This window comes from Eleutherodactylus coqui, chromosome 3 (assembly GCF_035609145.1).
Source record: "Eleutherodactylus coqui strain aEleCoq1 chromosome 3, aEleCoq1.hap1, whole genome shotgun sequence".
NCBI classification, from domain to species: domain Eukaryota; kingdom Metazoa; phylum Chordata; class Amphibia; order Anura; family Eleutherodactylidae; genus Eleutherodactylus; species Eleutherodactylus coqui.
Window position 1 is genome coordinate 190,628,112 of NC_089839.1, and position 23,833 is coordinate 190,651,944.

The following is a 23,833-nucleotide window of genomic DNA, read 5'->3' on the forward strand; positions in this document are numbered from 1 at the left end:
CTGGTAGCTGCTGTCTGCTTACCCTGTATACAGTACTTTCTACCAAACTGCACAATGGCTCGGTATTAGTGTATCTTGACGCCACCAGGAAGCAAGGGGTTTGACAGGGCTTGGATGCTGGAACGCCCCTGTCACACCCCTAGCTTTTGATTGGTGACTTCTCAAAGGTCCTATCTGAACATTGTGTAGTGGTTTTTGCCGTGACTGGACGACTAGGGATTCGTGTAGCTGTTAGGCTGACATTATTTGCTGAGAAACGGTGCATGTAAGGCAAAAAAAAAAAAAAAATGTAAGTCTAACCCCAAAACATCCCTAACCCTCCTGCCAAGGCTAAAGTCACAGCACTGGTATGAGAAGAAGAAGCAGCTTATTGCTGTGAGGGGACTTACTGTGCAGGGCGCAACCAGATTTAAGTTGGCCTTACCGGTGCTCTTCACCGGTAAAATGTTTGGACCAACCGCTCTCCGTTTCCTCCTTGCCCACCACTACAAGGCAGTGGAGGCGAAAATTGTTACACTGCAGCCGGCAGGGACAGTCACAGGGGCCCGGTAAGAGGAGGGCACAGTCAGTGCAGCGCTTAGCAGTAAGTGACAGTGAGAATGCCATGCCGGGTGGAAACCGCCATCACTGGGGACACTTCTGCCGGTTCAGCGCTGGCCATAGTCAAGCTAGCACTGCTGCCGGGAACACGCTTCCGCAGACGCCGCCGGGATCAGCAGGAAGACTGTCAGGGAGAAGCCGACGTCGTAGGGAACACGCCGCCGCCGGAGGGGACACTGCCGCCGATGCATCGCTGGGCACAGTCAGACTAGCGCTGCTGGTGGAAGGCCGTTGCTGCAGACACCGCCGCCGGGAACATTGACAGGGAGAAGACGCCGCAGGGTGGAAGCTGCTCCCAGGAGATACACTAATACCCAATGGCTCTTCCCACTGCAGTGACATCACTGCAGGTCCTTCAGCCCACCGGATCTCTGTGGTGGCGGTAGGTCGGAGTCTCCTGTCAGGACAGCTCAAATATGGAGCTGAACTGCAGTACCAGACATCGCCATACACTGAGTCAGCAGTGCCATTGCACCTTGTTTTTCTAACTGCTAGGTCCCCCCCCCCCCCCCTTCAAAAAAAAACAAAAAACATCTGGGATTTACGCAAAGCATTTATGAACCTGCTCTGATATTGTGTGTAAGCGTGGATGGAACCCAGAGTTCCCTCCAAACCTGATGACAGCTGTAGCACACTCTTCACTAACTTCTAAGCATAGCAGTCTATAGCAACGCTACAAATTATAGCCACCTTCCTAACTAGGTGGCACAGCAGCATGACAGCCATGTCACTTTGGGAAGTTAGTGAATGATGGTTTTCTCTTAAAGGTTGGACAAAGGCTAATTTGCATATTTGTCTTCCTATGGAGCTTTGCCTGAAAAACCCTTTCATTATAGAGAAGTTTGGCTTGTATCCTTAGTCATGTTGCAAGGCCTGTTTAGATGGTTGGATATTGACTTCTAAGGTAGCTGCCTTCCATTAGGTGGTGCCACAGAAGCATTGTAACATCTCATTTATATACCAGATTTGGTGCTCTCCACAAGGGGAAACACTGCCGCTCTTAAGGTGCATTTACACACACAGATGATTTATCAGAAACTGACAGTTTTGAGCAATCATTTTGCATTATCTACTAATGGCTAACCAGCCCATTAGTAGCTAACTAGCTTCATTTGCATGTATTTAGATAACAGCGGGTGGTCTATTCTCTAAATACATCACTATTATTCTCCAGCAGGACAGCTGCTGAAAGAATGTTATCAGCGCTGCCCATGAAGAACTCTGTGCGCGGTCGGTCTTATCAGCGATGACTGTTTTCAAGCTAAGTTGAACTCCGTGATGGATGAAAAGTGCACGATGGGCATACATATACACACAATGATTATCGCTCAAAAGCCATCTTTATTATGTTTTGCACAAAGGGACCCGGGATCATAAAGAAGCTGTATCTGAGACAATCCCTCAATCGGCAACAGTGATTTTTAGTACCGCATGAAAGATGCAAGCAGGTGATAAATGAGCGTTTGCTGGCAACTTCACACTGCTTGATTGGGGGAATGAGCATTCTTGCCCAATCATAGGACAGTGTACCAGGGGCTTAAAGGTTTTTTTCTGGCAAAAACTATCGATGACCTATCCTTAGGATAGGTCATCAATATTTAATTGCTGGGAATCTGACACTCGAGATCCTTGGCAATGAGCTGATCGCTGGTGTTGGAAACGGAAGTTCCGAAAGTGTAATAGCTGCTTCAGCTCCCATTGTTTTCAGTAAAAGAATAGGACTAAAAAACTGGCAGTGGAGAAGGCGCAACACTGCAGGTCAAAGCAAGTAGGAAGTGACCAAAGGTTTTCTGAAAACTTCTCCTTTTATTTAATTAAGTACGTGTTCAGCTTATGAAACGCGTTTCGGGGATAACCCCTTCGTCAGTTCAGCTTGTGTTTAAAACATACAGGCAGGAAGTTCTCCTGCTCCTGCCCTGGCTGACCCGCACTCCACAGGCAAATAGGATCTAATCATTAACCCTTTTGGGACCCACCAATTGCCTGTATGATTAAAACACCAGCTAAACTGACGAAGGGGTTATCCCCGAAACGTGTTTTCATGAGCGGATCACGTACTTTAATAAATAAAAGAAGTTTCCCAAACCTTTGGTCCCTTCCTATTTGCTTTAACCTGGAGTGTGCGCCTTCTCGGCTGCCAGTTTTTTAGTCTTATTCTCTTACTCTGTCACGTCCACCCAAGTAGTGCGTCATCTGCTCAGGCAGCACCTCCACTATTCAAGATACCACTTCCCTCTCTTCACCCCTTATGTAGTATCATTGTTCACAACAAACACAACTGTATGGGTTTTGCTCCACTCCTCTTTTACCTCCTCAGACACATTGATTTCAGTGGAAGTGAAGCCTGCTAGGGCGCTCCCTCTCCTGTCCCCTGTGTAGCAAAACCAGCCTGCTGCACTAACAGTGGGCCGGGTATTCATCTCACCGCCGGTAATTCCTAGTCACAAATCCCTGACTATTAATTATTGATGACCTTTCCGGAGGATAGGGACAACAAAGTAGAAAAGGCTTCTGCGCTACTGGCGGTATTTGACTAATAGACAATTCGAAATAGGACGACTTCACAGAGGAGACCCAAGGTCCAACAGGTCCTATTTCCAATTGTCTTTTGGTCAAATACCACCAGTAGCGCAGGAGCCTTTTCTACTTCGTTGTCCCTATGCTGAATGACCCGAGGTCTGAAACCCTGGGTATCTCCACTGTCGCTCTCCCTGCCTGTCTGGGACCTGGTGGAGATTGATGTAATTTCCCATCCTTAGAGGCCAACTTGGACCTTCGGTGTGGAGACATTCTATTCAGACAGGTTCCCCACACCAGGTGAGTCCAGTTCCATTTACTTCTATTTTTATTATTATTGATATTGATTCCTCCTTTGAGCGTGAATACATTATCCATTTCTTTCCTGAGGATAAGTCATCAATAGTTTTTGCTTGTAAAACCCTTTTTCATGCTGGCATTATTCTAAGTCCCATTCTAATTTCTAATGCCCGTTTTTTGTGTTTTTTTTTCATATACGCCTTTCATGGAATTTTTGCCCAATACGTATAATGAGAGGAATTACATTTCCAACAGCAGCATTCAAATGACAATTTTATTAAATCCTCTTTTAACAAAATGAGATATTTTGTATAAACCGTAACTAATATGGAGACGAGATTGTTTCATTCACAATGACTTAGAAAGATCTAAGAATTCAACACGTAATTCATTCACTTCCTCTTTCTCTCAAACCGTCTGCAGATCATCTATTTCCCATGAGGTTTCACCTCTCTCGTCTTCCAGATGTTGTGAGGTTGGTGGTGCTTGGTACCAAATGTGTGGAGATTTCTGTAAGGGTTTCTGATGCCTTTAACATTCCTTAATAGTTTTGCCATATGGATTTCTGGTCTTCTGTTCTCCAAGCCCTTTATGGGTTCTATACACGATGATTAGAAGGATTGTCCCACTTTTAGCTGTTTTGCTATTCCCCTTTATGATGGTGTCCACCAATGTATATTCCAATATGGAACGCGTACAGATTGCCTGATGTCGTCCTGTCTATATAGGGCCACTCCCTTTCATATATCAGTTATGGTGCCGCCTGTTTTAGACCTCTCTGTTGGCCACACATGGACTCTGCGGAGACTCTGCCACTGGTATAATGATATTAAAATGGGGTTTAACAAGAACAAAGCTGTCATCCAACTCTGACTTCTTATTTCCTTAAAGGTGTTTTCCAGGATTTAGAAAAAAAACCTAAAAACTTGGTTGCTTTTTTCCAAAAATAATGCCACCCTTGTTCCCAAGGTTGTGTGTCAGTTCAATGGAACTGATCTGCAATACAACACCCCACCTGTGGGTAGGTGTGGCGCTGTTATTGAAAGAAAGTAGCCATGTGTTCTCTAATCTTCCCCAAGATTTTTTAATGTGTATTCCGTTTAACATCAATAATTATTAGGGTACGTTCACACGAATGTATATCGGCTCGGTTTTCACGCCGAGCCGATATACGTTGTCCTCATGTGCAGGGCGGGGGAGGCTGGAAGAGCCCAGGAGCAGAAACTCAGCTCCCGCCCCCTCTCTGCCTCCTCTCCACCCCTCTGCACTATTTGCAATGGGGAGAGGTGGAACGGGGGCGGGGCTAATTCCCAGAACTTAGCCCCGCCCCTGTTCCGCCTCCTCTCATTGCAAATAGTACAGAGGGGCGGAGAGGAGGCAGAGAGGGGGCGGGAGCTCAGTTCCTGCTCCTGGGCTCTTCCAGCCTCCCCCCCCTGCACATGAGGACAACGTATATCGGCTCGGCGTGAAAACCGAGCCGATATACGTTCGTGTGAATGCACCCTCATACTGTTGATGGTCATATCAATTGAGTCTCTTTTTAACTAATTAAGTTTAACTAATTTTCGCCTATTAATCTCAATATAACGCCGCATGAGCGACTGAGTGTTGGGTAAAATGACACATTTACTTCTGTGTGCTATGACTTCCATCTCTTGATAAAGCAACAGAAAGACTTTCCATGTCGTATGTTCATTAGCTTTGGACTGTCTGATGGGCGGTTCACATCGGCTAGCGGTCTGGGTTCCCTCTTCTGCTTTAAAAAAAAAAGTGTCTCCTTGTATGCTGGAGCCGTCATGCGTTCCACGTGCAGCGCCTGCACTGCACTGAGAATGGCCTATGCGTGTGACGTCATTTATGCTGAAGAGTCACCGCAGTGACTCCCTGGAATGAATGACGTGTCCAGTAGCTAGAGCTGAGGATGACCAGCAATGTAGAAGGGGGTGTTTTTTTTAGCACAAGAGGGAGCCAGAGAACCCCAACCGCTGGCAGATGTGAAGCACCCATTGGACGGCACAAAGCTAATTAGCATACAACGCGGGAAGCCTATTTGCCGCTTTATCTGGAGATGGAAGTAACGGTTGTTGTTGCTAGCCGTTCAGTCGTTCACGGCCCTCGGTGACTCTAAAGGTGAGCTCCTTCCATGTTTTTCGGTTTCGCACTACTTCTTTCAGTTGTGTGATATCCATACCAGTATCGACAGTACCAAGCCACAGTGCAGAGGTAATGGTTTTTCCTTCACCATCATTTAGTCACTCATGTCCGTTGAGTTTACTACTCAAAAATGAGCTACCAGGCTTCCTTTGAAGGGGTTGTCAAGTTTAGAAACTCCTTTTTCAATTACCCTACTGAGTTACAGCTCAGTCACATGAGTGCAAATGCACCACATATTAGGCCCTAAAAAGAACCCATTGTTTTCTTGGGTTCATTCACAGTTGAGTCTTTTTCCCGTGATTTTTAGTTGTGTGAAAAAAATATGCAGTATGTCTTATTTTGGTGTGTATTACACACAGAAATAGCCCATTGAAATAAATGTGCTTGCATAACTACACAGGAAACCTGCGTATTTAATGGGATTTCTTGCATTTTTTTATGTGCATGAATATGCAGCATATTTATGTGCAAAAAGAAAATGTTGATGGAAATACGCAAGGACTCGGCAAATACACAGACCAAATTACACAATATGCCAGTGTGAATGAGCCCTCAATGGATTTGGGCCCTCTCATTCATGTAGCCACAAAAAGTGATTACAAGTAGAGTGACTCTCTGAAGCAACCAGCATATCTATGCATTACAAAGGCAGTGCATACATTTCAGTGGTTATTGTGGGTGAGGAGGGGTGTCGTGTCTCCTTAAGGAGCGCACCCAAAAAGTTTGTGGGGACACTTAGGGGGTGAATGGGTCAGGGGATGGTATAGTCTGTCCCCAAGGTGAGAACCGAAAAGAGATGTGGGGGCACCTAAAAGGTGAGGAAGGAGACGCCTATTGGTTATTGTGTAATGCCTCATTTCACCAGTAGTGGCACTGCAGGAAATTTAAAGCTTTGTGCTGAGGATCACTAGATTACAGCGAGGCAACACCTTAAAGTTTTGCTTTACCTACCTAGCAATTTTGTATACCTACCAAGGATTCAGCACTAGATATACGTTATTAGAATAGGGACAGCCATAATCCCTTCAATTAGTGGCACATAACACTCACCATCCTAATTCATGTAGTTCAAATCAGCCCGCTCGTCGGCAGCACTGTTTAGCTTGACCATCCCTCCACGTATTCCTTGCAACTCCAATGTCTGGTCAGAATGGGGCATATTTATCGATGCACGAATGTCATTGAAGATGGCACAATATTTATGAAGCCTTACGTTTTTTCCTTAACGCTTGCAAAGTGTCAGAAAAGGGGTATGGTTTTTAAGACATAAACAATGCAACTTATTTGAAAAAAAACACAAAAAGTGCCACTTTTCTGCAATTTCTCGTAGCTGACAAGGGGCATTGTGTTGGTGCGCTTTGAATTCAGAATACATACCGCGGTACATGGTATTGATAAATATGCCCCAGTGTGTCCTGTCTAAATAGGTGGTTTACAGATGCATTCCCATTTCATACAGCTCACTCTTCTTTCTTAATGTTCTGTGTTGATCCCACGAAACTAACAGCAGTCTCCCCATCGTTCGCCAAGAGCAACATTTTGACTGTCTATATGTAAATCTTCTTCACATTTACTCCAGTATTTTGGGGAGTGGTACCTTATAAAACAAAATAAAATAATCATTAATCAGTACTAATGTCCATTCTAGGATTGTCAAAGATTAGAAAATATAGTCTGTTCTTTCTCCAGAAACAGCGCCAATCTTTTCTATGGTCTCTGTCTGGTATTGCAGCTCAGCCTCATTCATTTGAAACTTTGAAGGAATTTTCTGAGAGCCCCTTTCGGGTACGTTCTGAAAATTCGCAGCATTCTCGCATCTAAAACAGAGTCAATTTTCACTTTAAATCAGCTGTGTTCAGCCTGCTGATCCTCACTACAACAGACGACGCAGCCCTCACCTGGGAGCTGCTACTACATACTGCGGGCGCCAGTTAGGTGATGTGGAAGTGGTTGTGTCACCTGACCAATGGCCAACCCCTGTAATTGCTTACACAGACACAGGCGACATCATCTGTACAGGCACATATGTCTGATATGACATCTTAGGCGTAATTAAGTGAATGAGCCTAATCTGCAGTACCAGGCATGGTTACACAAGCGGGCAGTGTGGACCTTTCATTTTGCTGATTGGCTCAAGTCCCAGGAGTTAAATCCGCATGATTAAATATTGATGGCTTATTCTAAGTATAGATTATCAATATTGAAGTTTTGAAAAATCCCTTTAACATTCATCAACAAAGTAGTATGTAGGCCCTGGTAAAAGACAGATGAAAACCTTTAAAGAACCATGGGAGCCATTTATCATAACTGGTGCAAAGTGGAGTCATTGTCTTGAATGACCCATCAAAGTGCCCCAGTATTGAAAGGTGATCTAATTTGTTGCTATGGGCAACTACTCCACTTTTGCTTTTTACTAGTCTTGTTTAATGTTCCCCAAAGTTTTAAGAGGATCGTCCATCCACAAAACAGACCGTCCTGTGACACTCAAAACTTGATGAAGTTCAAAATGATGAGTTTGGCCACTGATATACTGCACAAATCCTGACAGGGCAATGCAATACATTTGTTTATGTTCCATCATCCCATATGTTTACCATATATCATATACAAACACGTATATAACCACATATCTGAATAGTAACTCTTTAACTGTGCATATACTTTACATCCATGCAAATAATTTCTTACCGCTTTCAGATAGGCCACATTACTCTGGCGAATATCATTTAAAAGATCATCTCTTGGCGTCGACTCAACAAGAGGAGGTGGACGATTCCTTGGCACAGGCTTCAGGGTTTTTATTACGTCTCTAAGATTGGTTTTCTCTGACAACTCTGAATTTTGAGACGTACTTAACTTGGGTTTTGCCCTCTTGAGCTGTATCATGTCTCGCAAACTAGTCTTATCTGTTTCTTCTCTTAACTTTTGGGCAGTGGATTTTGTTTGAAACTTTTTGAGTTTTACTTCTTGGAAAGGTGCAGGCTCAGAATTGCACATGTTTTCTGAGTTAAGCTGTAGCTTATTCTGTTTGCTTTTTCTGAGTGGTGGCACTGGAATTTTTGGTTCCTCTGGAATTGATGGCATTCTTGAGTTGGCTGTGGGTGGGGGCATCCTAGAATTTGGAGGTGGTGGAGGAGGTTGGTTCAACATTGCCCAAAGTTCTGGAGGAATTCCCATACCTAGACCATTTTCCAACATATTAATGATCTCTTCTTGTTCTTTTATCTGTTGCTGTTGTTGTTCCTCTTTCCTTTTTTGCCTTTGCTTGTCTTGATTTCTACTTAACAGATTAGTGACGACCATTCTTGGGCCAGGCAATTCGAAATGGTAACCCATTTTCAATAACGTGTTATTAGCCTTGAGAAGTTTTGAAATTTCTGTCTCTGCATGGTGACCCAACATATGTCTTTGATTGTGGAATCTCAGCTCAGTCAAGTACTCATTGAACTGGAGACATCTCACAATAGCCAGAATTCCTTTCCCGGTGATGAAATTGGATTCAATGTTCAAAGTGGTAATGCTCCTGTTTTCTCGTAACATATTGGCCAGTGTGAAGGCCACATTCTCATCAGCTCCAACATTTGCCATACTGAAAGTCTTTACATGTTTGTTTTTCTTCAATGCATTGACAAAGTCCACCAGCATCTCCTTTGGAATATTCTCTATGTTGTTTAAATTGACTTCTTTCACATCCGGATTGTTCTCCCGGATGCTTTGTAATGTCCTATCTAAGTTGGTTTGATTTCCAGAAGGCCTCGCGCTCATCTTAATGAAACTAGAGTCTACTGCTAATTTCTTTGGTATATTTAGTTTTGAGATCTTCTCAGGTGATTTTGTGTCCTCAGTTTTCTCATCCGGATCTGGACTCTCATCAGTGGTGGGACTGGTTTCTTCACTCTTCTCTTCTTCTGGCTCATTCGTTGTAACCTCTTCATTCTGTGGAGATTCTGGTTGACTTTCTTCAGTTGCTTCACTGTCCATCTTGTCTTCCTTTTGTGATTCCGTTTCTGACTCGTCGCTTTGGGTGGTTTGCATCTCCTCTTCTATCTCATCTATTGTCTCATTGTATTCGTCATGATCATCTTCTGAGGTTTTGTTATTACTTTCTTGTTCGGGCTCTTGTTGCTCTTCTGTACTCTCTGCATTTTCTTGGTCACTGGACTTCTCTTCCTTCTGCTCTTCCTCTCTGGCAATTATTCTCTAATAACAAAAAAAATATTTAGGATGAATTTTTCAAATGTTATAGATAAAAGAATATATAGAAATTCATGCCCGGTTACTGATTTTGCATCATGACCCCTAAGCTCTAAGTTAGACCATTGAAAGCTGCTCTAGCCATTATGGTTTTATGGTGGCAGGGAGGCTTACTATCAGCCATGTTTCCAAGATTTGAAAATACTTTACCTTTCCCCATGAGCAATATATTTTAACATAGCCGATACTTGTGAACATGGGTGAATGAAAAGAAACTCATTTATGAGCCCTGATGGTGTCAAGCCACCTTGGGCCTCTATATCTTCTACAGTGTACACAAACTACCTACTCTTAGGGCCCTGGAAGGAAACAGAACAATTATCATTCAGGGTCAACGATTAAACGACTCGTTGGGAGGATAAAACTGTCATGTGTCACGGCAGCACTCACCAGTCTCCTTCCCGTAGGGCTACATGCGATCTCAATCAAAGTGCGACTAGACCGTTTCCGGACACCCCTAGTATAAGGATAAACATTTAATGACATTTTTAGGCTGTCACGGGTGACGCCAACGTTCCTTTCCCACTGGTATAGAACGTTGATGGTAATAAGCAGAGTCCCCACACTGTTAACTTTTCAGTACCTCAGTCCCTGGGAACGGTTAGGGCCTGGGAAAACTTTACTTTAGTAACTGGAACACTTCACAAAGGTACAATGATACACCAATGCAGGCAATACAGAGAAAGGAGGAACTTGGGATGATGCTGGTCCTACAATCCTTAGGACTTGTACAGAACCGCTCCTGGAAGGGGTATACTCAGTATGACACCGGCCCGACAGTCCCAGTTATCAGTCCTGGACCGCTTCTGGAAAAAGGGAAGGGACAGACTCTCCACAGATAATGTACTCACTCTCTCTCTCACACTCTCTAGTCACTAGCTACTGGCTCTTCACATTGATGTCCTGAAAATACCTTTCTTCCGCTTCCATCCTCTTCACCACATGAGGGTTGAAGGTACCCCCATGTGGCTGGAACTCCTAATGAACAATCTCTGAAGAAGAACTAGAAGCCTCCTATCATACCCAATCACTCATATTTATAGACTCCAAACACACCACATGACATGAGATGGATACATTCACAGACATTAACTCTTCATCCACTGCAGCTGTGCAATACAAGTAACAAATGACAGGACAGTTTCTGCACAGTGCATCTACAAAAGACATTACATGTATGACATTTATGGAGGGGCCAAGAATATATGTTCTGGGCCACTACAGATACACCATACATGTTGGTGGTAAGAAAACTTCTTTCAACCCTCTGATTCTGGTCAATTAAGTTTGCAGTATGAGGGTATTAGGATGCTTGTAAAGAAAAGGCAGAATAGTGTTCTGAGGAGATCTGCTGCTGCTATATGGAGCACTATGTAAATAATAAAGTAATTATATCTTACGCCATTCCTAATTCATAGACGCTCCCATTTATAATTATATGTCCTCAGTACAAAGCTATTATATCCCTACAGGTTAGTCCACATACAAACAAAACATCTAATATATATTAATATATATACACATCTAAGGCCGCCTGCACACAAACAGGTTGGATTCCACATGCAGGAGCCCTCAGCAGAATCCGACCCTGTGGCTGGCCAGCGTCTGCACGTACCTGTAAAAATCTGTATTGCAGATGGCTGCGGCGAGCTGCCGTTAGACGTGCGCAGTACAGATTTTTTCTTTTCCCGCGCCATCGCTAGACGATGACGCCAATATCTACAGCCAATCCGGAATTAACATTCCTGATAGGCTGAGGGTCGGACGGCTTCCATTGACTTCAATGGAAGCTGTCTGTGCGGATTGCGGGCAAAAATAGAACATGCTGTGATTTAATTTCTGCAAGCACAAATCGCAATCGCTGTTCGCTCGTGTAAGCGGATATGCGAATGTTCTTTTTCTATTAACGGATCATTAGTGCAGGTGACGATCGCAAATTCCAATCCGGTCACGCGCAGCTGGCTTTAGGGTGCTTTTACACTTGCGCTGGGTCATTCTGCTTTCCTGCACCGTTTGGGAAGCAGGAAAGGGGAATCCCTGCGGCCAAATGGTCCTGTCTGTGGATTGACTATAATGGGGACCGCCTGCTTTCTGCCCAACTGCCCGCTTCTTCTTCCGGGATTCAGTATCGATCGGAGGTTCCCGATGCATCTGTGAGACCGGCCTTAGCCTGAGGTGGTACAGTTTGTCATCAAAACACAGCTTTTACTTTACCTCAGCGGTATAAGACATAGCAGCCAATCACGGCGCAGCTTTCACTTTACCTCAGCACTATAAGAAGTGAAAGCTGCACCGTGATTGGTTGCTATGGACAACAAAGCTTGATTTTCTTTGAGACAGCTTTCGTAAAAGTATGCTGCCGGTCTATTTACCCACCCTGTAGATGCTATGATGGTCATAAGTGAGTGTGAGGCCGGGCTCACACAACCATGTCGGTACAGCGTATTCCACGCACGGGTCTTGTGAATGTAATATGCTGCACCAATCTGTCATTGGCAGTTATATTGCAAAAAATGCGCGTAAAAAGAATTGTTGTATGTTTTATCTTGGCGCGTATTCCTGCTCTAGACAAACCCCACCACTAGAGGGCGCACATGCATGCCCTTTAGCAACATTTTACATGAGCCCCCATTAATAACATCAGCACTTGTTTAGCTGCCCTACACAGACCCATCTTTTTCAGCTCTGCATCCCTTCGGCCGGCTCACGTGTGGTAAAAGGCTGTGGGTGTAACTGTTTTACCACAGTGTGAGCCGACGTATCGCCGCATACGGCTGCGATTTTTGACTGCGCACGACAGCATATCTCACGCACACTGTCATGCGCAGTCTTCCTGGTTTCATTTTATTTTTATTTCCCGCTCCATCGCTTAGTGACGTTGCATATAAACTCAGCACGTACGCAATTAAATTGTATATATACAGCATTTAGTACGCACCCATAGACAACAATAGGGCTTTATCGTGTGTAATACGCTGTACAATAGAACATGCTGCGTTCTTTTTTTACTCGCCTAGTAATTTCAAATTGGGACTTTAGAGTTTAAGATTTTAGTATTTTTACTTGACCTGCAACCTGCATTGTGTTTAATGAGGCTGAACTCACACAAAGTATTTGGATTGTGTATTACCCACGCACAATCCACGGGGAATGGCGTCAATTAAAGTACATTGAGTGCTCCAATCACACTTGCGTCTATTTATTGCGCGTATTACGTACATAAAAAATGATCGCAGCAGGTATTATTTTCCCGCGTATTAAACATGTACAGCCCTGTTATTTTTTATGGGTGCGTTCAGGACGCAGTACATACGCAATTACATTTCATATTATGGTGTTTTTATTCCGCATGTTGCTAGGAAACGAGTAGAAAATGTAAAAAAATAGGAAACCAGGAAGCTTGTGCATGACAGCGTGTTTAAAATACACTGTTCATGCGCAGGCAGACGCATGCAAAACCGCGACAATACGCAGGGATACGCAGTTCCCTATGCCGGTAAAACACTGCAATTTTTATGCAGACTATTACCGTACGGTTGTGTGAGCCCGGCCTAAGACTAATTGCACATCTCGAGCATGATACTGGGCTCTGAAACTCCTCAAAACCGCCTTTGATCACTGCAGGAAAGTAGCGATCCTCTGTCGGGGCTTTTAGCCATGCCGGAGGATCGGCAAGTGTTTCCCATTGCTTTCAATGGGAAACCTCACATCCCACTCATGCGCACCTTGCAAGCCGTGCAATATTTTTTTCTGGCCCCATTGAAAACAATGGGCGAGGCATTCCGAGGGAGCGAACAAAGATAGGACATGCCACGATTTTTATATCGCTCATGTATATGACCCCATTCAAAAGACTGGGCTTCATATCCGTGTTAGATTGGTGTGTCTCACAATGCACAAATCTTGCACAATTTTCTCAGCCATGTGAAACTGGCATTTTCTATCTTTGGGCATGGCCTCGCATCGCATCACCCATTGTTTTCAATGGGGCCGGCAGCAGCATCGCACCGCGTTGAAAACAATGGGAGACACTCCGCGATCCACTGCTGCGGCTGTCAGACCGAAGTGATGTGAGGCGGTGTTGATATAAAGACTCCTTGCATCAGTGGGGAAATCGCATGTTGGTAATTGTGATCTCGCAGTCGCCCATGTGAAAATATTAGCCTAAGGCTGTATTGTGAGAGTTTTGTGCATTGCCAGATGCACAAAAATGCAACCCATTATTTGCAATGAGCGTATTTACATAAGCAATTTTCTTTTTCTCGCAGCGATGCTGCGATATCAAAAGGCTGCAGCATGCTCTATTTTTCTACAAGTCCGTAGAAATCTCACCCATTATTTCCAATAGGTGAGAAGAAAAAAAGCACAATTTTACAAGCGTGAGTTTCTCGGACTAATATCAGGCTCACCTGTGTAAATTAGTTTGTATGCCGGTTCAGATGTCCCAAGCCCGGTGCATATACGCCACAATGCCAAACCCCCCCTTCCCTCCCTCTCACGGGCTCTCGGCAAGGGGAGAAGGCAGGATCCGGCAGGAGTTAGTGCGCTAAGTTCCTGCCCCTCTCCGCCCCTTGCTGGCAGCCAGCAATGGGAGGGACGGGAGCTTAGCAACTAGCTCCGCCCCTCCCATTGCAAACAGCCGGCAAGGGGTAGAGAGGAGGAGAGAAGGGGGAGGGAGTTTAGCAGTCATGCTGCTGAACTCCCTCCCACCTTCCCTCCCCGGCAGCTGTCTTTGGCTCCCATAGGAGTCTATGCAGCGGCCGACGTATTCCGGACAGGAAGATAGTTCCGGGAATACACCTGTGTGATCTAATGTATTGTAATCCTATGCATCAGATGGTAGCGTACATCGTCTGGCCATAAAAACAGCGGCCGATATATGCTCATGTGAATAAAGCCTAAGGCTTGTGTCACACAAGCGTTTGCATGCTTGCGCACGCGTAAGCATAGCATTTATGTGAAACGAATGATGCTCTTTTGCATGTGCATCGGCGTATCTTACTGGCAAAAAAATATACAGCGATTGAAATGGCTAATTAGTCTAATTAGTTCCAGAAGTGTTCTTTTTCCTGCATAAATACACAGGGTTTCATGCATCTCCTAGCGTATTTTGCGCGTATTTGCGCTTCCCCATTGACTTCTATGAGGACTTTGCTGCATAATTGCATAAGAAAGTAGAGCATGCTGCATATTTTTTGCATGACTAAAATGCGCAGGAAAATACGTGCATGTGGAGAAATGCGCACAAACTTTGCCTGCGCAAATACGCCTGTGTGATGCCGGCCGAAGGGCCTGTTTCCATTTTATTATGGCCACCTATCAGAGGTGCCTGCGGGCTTTAAATTTAGAGTCCTAAAAAAGCACCCCCAGACAGACCCCGGTCAGAGACTCTACCAATAAGCTGTTTCATCAGGTTTCCATTAGTTTTTGGCGGGAAAGAAGAGTGGGGTGGATCCCATTATTCATTTCAGTACAAAATGCCAGAAAAGAATAGCAACCTACTGAAACGGAGACGGTTTCCATCCAGGGCTGTTGTTTCGTTTTTTTTAAACGGAAACGCCCACAGCACCCCCAGACGGAGCACTGAATGAACTGTGAGCAGGCCTAAGCAGTTATTACGGTAGGCCAGGACGCAGAACACATACATGGCAGGGTCTTATAACGGCAGCTTGTTGGTGGTTTTCCTTATATTTTTTTTTTTTATGAAGTGAAAATGATGGGAGTAATGAACGTCCTCATTTTGTCTCGTATAGTGAAATACGGTATTGTATATAGCGGACAGCTGGACCGGTCATGTGATCTGCTGCTATTCTGATCGCTCTGACTATACTCTCTCCACACATACCATCTAACACATGTCATGCATTCCTAGAGCAGAGACATTATGTGACTTCCGTGACTACAAGTCCCAGCAGAAGATTCATGAGTCAATACATTACATCTGCTGGAAGGTCAGCCATATTGGTTGTCACGCACTTTTCCTGGATAAAGATCATTTTTTGACGTTTAACAGAAAAAGATGCCTCTACGAGTTATATTTACTGTTTGTTTCTCTTCTTCATTTTATGTTATTTGTACTCTTTATATGTTTTAGGTTTACATTAATGATGGCGTGATTATACTGTTCTGCATGGCTATCTGTAATTGGATCCACTGGATTGATTAGAACTACCAGTAAGAACCTAACTATGTGATGATGTGATCTGTTACCTGGGTGACCCTTGTCTGCTTATTGGAGAATTAGCAATTTATTGGATGGATGCATAGATAGAGATAGATAGATAGATAGATAGATAGATAGATAGATAGATAGATAGATAGATAGATAGATAGATATCAGGTTAATATCAGATAGATAGATAATGAGATAGAGATATCAGATAGATATGAGAGAGAAATCAGATAGAGATATCAGATAGATAGATGGATAGAGATGAGCGAGCATACTCGTGAAGGGACAATACTCGAGCGAGTATCGTCCTTTTCGAGTACCTGCCTGCTCGTCAGAAAAGATTCGGGTGTCCAACCCACCGCTCATCCCTGCCGTCACCTGAATCTTTTCTGACGAGCAGGCAGGTACTCGAAAAGGACAATACTCGCTCGAGTATAGTCCCTTAACGAGTATGCTCACTCATCTCTAATAGATAGATAGATATGAGATAAATATTAGATAGATAGATAATCAGGAAAATATTAGATAGATAGATAGATAGATAGATAGATAGATAGATAGATAGATAGATAGATAGATAGATAGATAGATAGATAGATAGATAGATAGATAGATATCAGGTAGATATATATGAGATAGATAGATATCAGAAAGATAGATAGATAGATATCAGATAGATAGACAGTCAGATATGAGATAGATAGATATGAGATAGATGGATATGCGATAAAGATAGATAGATAGATATCAGGTAGAGAGATAGATATTAGATAGATAGATAATCAGGTAGATATGATATATATAGATGGATATCAGATAGATAGTTGGATAAATAGATAGATATGAGATAGATATATGGATAAATAGATGGCTAAATGGATAGATGGATAAATGGATAGATAGATAGATGGATAGATATGAGACAGATAGATAGATAGATTGAGATAGATAGATAGAGAGATAGGTAGATACCGGTAGATATAGATAGATAGATGGATAGATGATAGTGGTGCTCTGTTCCAACTAATAGAACAGAATGCCACCTGTTATTGCTGACACTGTCATGGTGTTTGGCAACAAAGGGTACAATCCTTTACCCTGTGGGTGAATGCAGTTTTGCAATCATACTGACTTCTACAATGAGCTCTCACAGTACTCATGGCAGGTATTTTAAATGTGCCCTCCCCGTGGCCAATATTATTAATAGTTTTTAAATCCATAAATTGCACGCCCCTCCCTGAGTGCCGCCCTAGGGAGCTGCCTACTGTGCTTCACCTTCATCTGGATCCTGTATTAACATAAACTCTACTACTTTTATTAAGGATTGCACAACCTCGAAGTTTGCCATAAAGTCTGGTAGTACAGGGGCTTTATTAAAAAGGAGGGAATATAGTGTAGGGGTTTATTTCAAAACTATTTTTGTGTAGCTTTTTTCTTTTTCTGTTCTTTAAGCAACAATTTTTTTTTCTTTTTTTTTTTGTGTAGTCCAGATATTACAGAATGATACGTGTGTGAGTAATAATTTTCAATGATCTTTTTATGATACTCATACTTTTTGTGGCTTTTCTAAGTCATATGAAGCATTTCTCACAGTATGGCCCCCTGCACATGGGCGGAAATTCTGCGGCAGAATTTCCGCCCGTAGCTGCTGCCATAGGATTGCATTAAATAACGCAATCCTAGGCAGACGGCCATGATTTGTCCACGTGAAAATACATGCGGAAAACAAATTGCGACATTCCTATTTTTGTGCGGGTCTCGCAGAGGCCCGCACAGAAATGTCAGTGGTGACGGGCCACCTCCTCTCTGCACATGCGCCGGCTGGGCAGCAGCCGACACACAGTGCAGAGAGGAGACGCCGGGAGCGGGTGAGCCACAGGGCTGTGCAGAGGCACGGGTCCGCATCCCGCTGCAAGAATTCAGGATCCGACCTGGCCGTTGGCAGGCGGCCTAAATGAGTTAACCTCTTGTTGTATAACAATGTCTGTATAACATTCTGTTTACCCATTTCTTAGGCTAGGGCTTTACAAAAAACATTTGTTTACTTGAGGTCTTGATGAAATTGTGGGTTACAGATAATGGCAAAAATTCAGACCCACATATGCAATTTCAGGCTCAATTCACACGCGTGCATTTGCGCACGCAAAATTTCAATACACAGTGAATAGAGCGCATTGATTTTAATGGGTTCCTTTACATGCACGGACACAATCATGTCCCGATTTTAATGAGTTCCAGATGATCTTCTTCTTGTGGAATTGTGCAGCATAATGAGCGTGTATTTGCGTACCCCCCATAGACATCTATGGGGGCCATTAGTGCACACAAAAGTAGAGCATACTGCGTTTCTTCAATGTGCGTGCAATGCACTTGCCAAAAAAAAGAAATTAGTTTGAAGCTATTGAAATCAATATGTTTTAGTCTCTGCATACGGCGCCCAAATTCTTCACATGCAAATCCGTCCACAAATCCGTGAAGGAGCCCTAACACATATGGACAGTACACAGACTGAAAATAGGCACATGTGAATAAGCCCTTAACCAAAAGCTGAGGTTCAGCCTAACTAAGGACCACTTCACACGGACATATTTGTGCAGGCAATACACAGAGAATAGGATCCATTGATTTCAATGGGTTCATTTACATGTGCCTATTTTCCTGCGCATTTCGCAAAAAAATACGTAGCATGCTCTACTTTACTACACAGTTGTGCGCTACAGATCCCCATAGAAGTCAATGGCAGGTCCACAATAATCTAGGAGATGAGTGAATCACTGTGTAATTGCACAGGAAGAAGAACACATCTGGAGCTCATTAGACTAACGAATAGAGATGAGCGAGCGTACTCGGCCACGCCCCTTTTTTGCCCGAGCGCCGCGATTTTCGAGTACTTCCGTACTCGGGCGAAAAGATTCGGGGGACGCCGTGGGTGAGTGGGGGGTTGCAGCGGGGAGTGGGAGGGAGAGAGAGAGGGCTCCCCCCTGTTCCCCGCTGCTACCCCCCACTCTGCCACGCCTCCCCCCGCCCCCCGAATCTTTTCACCCGAGTACGGAAGTACTCGAAAATCGCGGTGCTCGAAACGAGTAGGTTCGCTCATCTCTACTAACAAACCATTTCGATCGGTGAGTATTTTTTTGACGCGTGCAAATTCCCAAGCCTTGCACGTGGAAAAAGTAAAATATGCCAATACTCAGCAAAAAAGCATTGTTCATTCCACACATATGTAGCGCTCATATGATTCTGGCCTTAAACATACATGTGGCTTTTTTAATGTATACATAGCAGCGCGTTTTCATATGTTATTGTGTTGTTTTAACATTACAAAAGTGTACATATTTTACTGTAAAGTTTTTCTTTTAATTAAAGTTTTGTAGTTGAACTTTTTTCCTTTTTCAAGCCATTAACAACAGAAAGCAAATATAAGTGAGGGCCAGTACGCACTAGCGCTTTTTGTTTCCATCTAGCTGTTTTGCTGTGGGAAAGAGAACAGAAATGACAAATGGAAGCCAACGTATAGCTTCCGGTTGGCTTCTCTTTTACATTGACAGCAATGTTTAAAAAAAAAAAGCTTGGGTAACTTTTTCTTTACTGGGAGCAAAATCACCGCAGTGTGCGTTTTTGCTTCAGTTTTAAAAACTGAATGACAACGGAAAATTGACAAACGGATTGAAACTGAAGATTTTGAGTTTCAATGTACGACCATGGGCAAAAACTAAAGTGTTTTCTTTCTGTTTAGCTGCTTCCATATAGGAAGAGTTGGATGGAACCAAACAACGCTACTATGAATTTGGCCTTAACCCTTTCCAATCCAATTTGTATCCGGATTTTCCTAGGGGGCTTATTCTTTTTCTGCCGTTATACACAGCGCTATCTGCTGGCTAAAGCCAGTACAACATGAGGTAACACATTGGATAGGCTCTGACAGCAGAGAGGCTGGCAATATACAGTAAGAGAACCCCGACGAATGTCTTCCAAAATCAGAACTGTACAGCCTTAAATCATAATGTCTTTAGACGTCAGACAGTGGATTGGAAAGGGTTAAATGTATGGAAACATAAAGCTTTTCCTTTTCCATACGTTTTCTATTGACTGTAACCTAAAAAAATGAATGTTCTCGAGGACACCGCTTTTTTTGTAGAACAGAAAAGCGTAGCATGCTGCACTTTTCTATCCCACAAAAGTACAAAAGCATAAAGGAGGTCAAACACAGTCATAAGTTTGCATTTTGAACTATGTTTGACCAATTCTAGTCTATTGGTTACGTCAAGCAATACTTTTCAATATGTTTTCTTGTATCAAAGCATATACGCTTGATGGCCAGTTGAAATGTCCTGTGAACAGCCCCTTAGCTATATCTGCATCTGAAGGTGACAATCAACATGACCGCTCCAAGAAGTGTTATCACCAAGCTTCCCCACATTCCTGACTTACATACATCCCCAGATAAATAGTGTTACTAATGGCTAGTGGACCAAGGAAATGTGTTGTCCTGGAATCCAGAGGGCTTGTGAACAACCCACATGGACATTATCATGGGAGCTATTAAACATGGCAGAGAGGCGGTACAAGGGTTAATATTTACGTGATATATATTTTTTTAATCTATGACACGTAGGCCACTGATTTCCTTCCGTACACATCTTAGATATAGATTTCATTGGGATTAATGCAACTTTTTTTCTCAATGCATATGGAGGAAGTTTTGCCAACCTTTTGGCGCCAGTTTTGCTTTAGCCCAATGATGACATTTGTTTTGGCGTAGAATATGTCTATAGTTTTGGAACCGTGCCGGGCCGGTGAGCATTAAAGTTTTAAAACCAAAATAATTTCTAGACAACACATATGGCAACAGCGTTAAGCATCTCATTGTAAAGAGATACTTAAGTATCGTAATGTACTCAGCCACAAGGGTCTGACCTCGGTATGACGTTATCAGGTGATCAAGTAGTGCCGCCATCTTAAGGTTCTAAAATCGCCGTACAGCTAAAAATTAGTGTAGCTCTGGACTCCAACGTGCTATCATGTAGTGTCGGGTGTCGTTCATTAGTCTCAGTGAGTTCTACAAGTATACGGTGTAAAGAAAGAAAAGAGTAAACAGAAAATAGTGGTGCGAAAAAATTGTTTTGCAAAATGTTGTGACATATGGCTAATAAATGGTTTCAAAATGCTCAAAAATGCATCTGAGAGGATAGAGCAGCTCGTCAGAATGACGCAAAGCCTAAAATCACTAATGCTGAACGTCAAAAGGCTTATCAGGAGAGTTTCAAAGTTGAGGCGGCCGAGCGTTGTGAGGTGACTTCAATGTTACTGGAGCCCCAGCCGAGCACTTACACGCTTTAAGCTTCCTGAAAATGCATTTTAATCTAGATTATCTGCCCAATGAATCTCCCATGACTCTGTGGGCTTCAAATATAGAATTTAATTTTCACCCGTAATATTGACGTCGATGTTTTACTATATATGTTACTTCTTCTATCACAGACCCATTGCGCATCTCCTAACATATATATATTACTTCTCCTATCACAGATCCATTGGACATCTACCATATATATGTTACTTCTCCTATCACAGACCCATTGGGCATCTCTTACCATATATATGTTACTTCTCCTATCACAGATCCATTGGGCATCTCTTACCATATATATGTTACTTCTCCTATCACAGATCCATTGGGCATCTCTTACCATATATATGTTACTTCTCCTATCACAGATCCATTGGACATCTACCATATATATGTTACTTCTCCTATAACAGACCCATTGGGCATCTCTTACCATATATATGTTACTTCTCCTATCACAGACCCATTGGGCATCTCTTACCATATATATGTTACTTCTCCTATCACAGATCCATTGGGCATCTCTTACCATATATATGTTACTTCTCCTATAACAGACCCATTGGGCATCTCTTACCATATATATGTTACTTCTCCTATCACAGACCCATTGGGCATCTCTTACCATATATATGTTACTTCTCCTATCACAGACCCATTGGGCATCTCTTACCATATATATGTTACTTATCCTATCACAGACCCATTGGGCATCTCTTACCATATATATGTTACTTCTCCTATGACAGACCCCTTGGGCATCTCCTACAATATATATGTTACTTCTCCTATCACAGACCCATTGGATATTTTTTACCATATGTATGTTACTTCTCCTATCACAGACCCGTTGGGCATCTCCTATCATATATATGTTACTTCTCCTATCACAGACCCATTGGGAATCTCCTACCATATATATGTTACTTCTCCTATCACAGACCCATTGGGCATCTTTTACCATATATATGTTACTTTTCCTATCACAGACCCATTGGGCATCTCCTACCACATATATGTTACTTCTCCTATCACAGATCCGTTGGACATCTACAATATATATGTTACTTCTCCTATCACAGATCCGTTGGACATCTACCATATATATGTTACTTCTCCTATCACAGACCCGTTGGGCATCTTTTACCATATATATGTTACTTCTTCTATCACAGACCAATTGGGCATCTCCTACCATATAAATGTTACTTCTCCTATCACAAACCCATTGGACATCTCTTACTATATATATGTTACTTCTCCTGTCACAGACCAGTTGGGCATCTCTTACCACATATATGTTACTTCTTCTTTCACAGACCCATTGGGCATCTCTTACCATATATATGTTACTTCTCCTATCACAGATCCATTGGGCATCTCTTACCATATATATGTTACTTCTTCTTTCACAGACCCATTGGGCATCTTTTACCATATATATGTTACTTCTCCTATCACAGACGAATTGGACATATCCTAATATATATATTTTACTTCTCCTATCACAGACCCATTGGACATCTCTTACTATATATATATGTTACTTCTCCTATCACAGACCCATTGGACATCTCTTACCATATATATGTTACTTCTCCTATTACAGACCCATTGGACATTGACTTGGTTTGGAAGGTGTGGAAATTTGTCTAGAAATTTCAGACCTCGACTGACTAGAATTTTTTTTTACAAAACCCATCACGCGGCTCATATTCTACACCCCTAAAGACTTGTGGCTGTGACCCTGACAGCCCTATATTTTTTTCTATTGAGTTCCATTTTACTAAACATTTACCTCAGATGGCAGTAGCGTAACCGGAACTCTCTCTTCTTCCAGCATTCGATGAGATTCCTTCTCCCAGTGTAGATAATCGATGAGCGATCTGTGGTCAAATTGCCCGGTTGGCGCTTTTTCCGTCTGGTCTCTTTGTATCATGCCCACTGGTACTTGCGGATCCGGTGCCAGCACCTCCATCTCGCTCTGGAGTTCCTTTAACTCTTCAGGAGACAAATTGGCCAAAATCTCATCTTCATCAATATCTCCAAACAATTCCTCCACATCTGAGTCTTGGCTGTACTGAGACATGGTTGCCGGTATTGTCCACAAAGAAAGAGATGCAGGCGGTTATGGTGTAACGTGTTGTATCCTCCGAGAGGAAGCCACCGAGAGTGACCGAAGTGACAGTCACTTCAGTTGAGGCCAGAGCTATATTAAGCCGTGGAAGACTACATAGAGAATTTATGACCCTGCTGCCATGTTCTGTTTTCAGCAACTGGTGTCAGCTGTGCAAACGCTTTTGACATTTGAGTACAGCTGATCCCCCTCCTTCATTGTGTAATATGTAGTGGTCTTTTTCCAGAGGGTTCCAGGGATAGACCGGGTCATGTAGCTCTCTCTGCGGTCACCAGAGTGTCAGTTTGTGCAGAATTTTAGGGGTTAATGTCATGGATACAGATACGAGCATGTACACAAGGTTGCACAC

At 43.1% G+C, this 23,833-nt stretch overlaps 1 protein-coding gene across 1 annotated transcript; it reads right to left on the reverse strand.

Moving 5' to 3' along the window:
- Positions 1-4,898: 4,898 nt before the first annotated feature.
- On the reverse strand, positions 4,899-23,578 carry LMOD3 (leiomodin 3). Its single transcript, XM_066596674.1, has 3 exons — positions 23,146-23,578; positions 8,260-9,771; positions 4,899-7,168 (listed from the first exon to the last, which is right to left on the reverse strand). Exons 1-3 carry the CDS (start codon positions 23,434-23,436, stop codon positions 7,142-7,144), a joined length of 1,830 nt encoding a protein of 609 aa, XP_066452771.1. The 5' UTR covers positions 23,437-23,578; the 3' UTR covers positions 4,899-7,141.
- Between the last annotated feature and the right edge of the window lie 255 nt (positions 23,579-23,833).

Coding starts and splice junctions, on each gene's coding strand:
- LMOD3 (XM_066596674.1), bottom strand. CDS start 23,436: ATGTCTCAGTACAGCCAAGACTCAGATGTGGAGGAATTGTTTGGAGAT. Junction 9,772..23,145: donor TTACGCTACTGCCATCTGAG/GTAAATGTTTAG, acceptor TTTTGTTATTAG/AGAATAATTGCCAGAGAGGA. Junction 7,169..8,259: donor ATGTGGCCTATCTGAAAGCG/GTAAGAAATTAT, acceptor TTGTTTTATAAG/GTACCACTCCCCAAAATACT.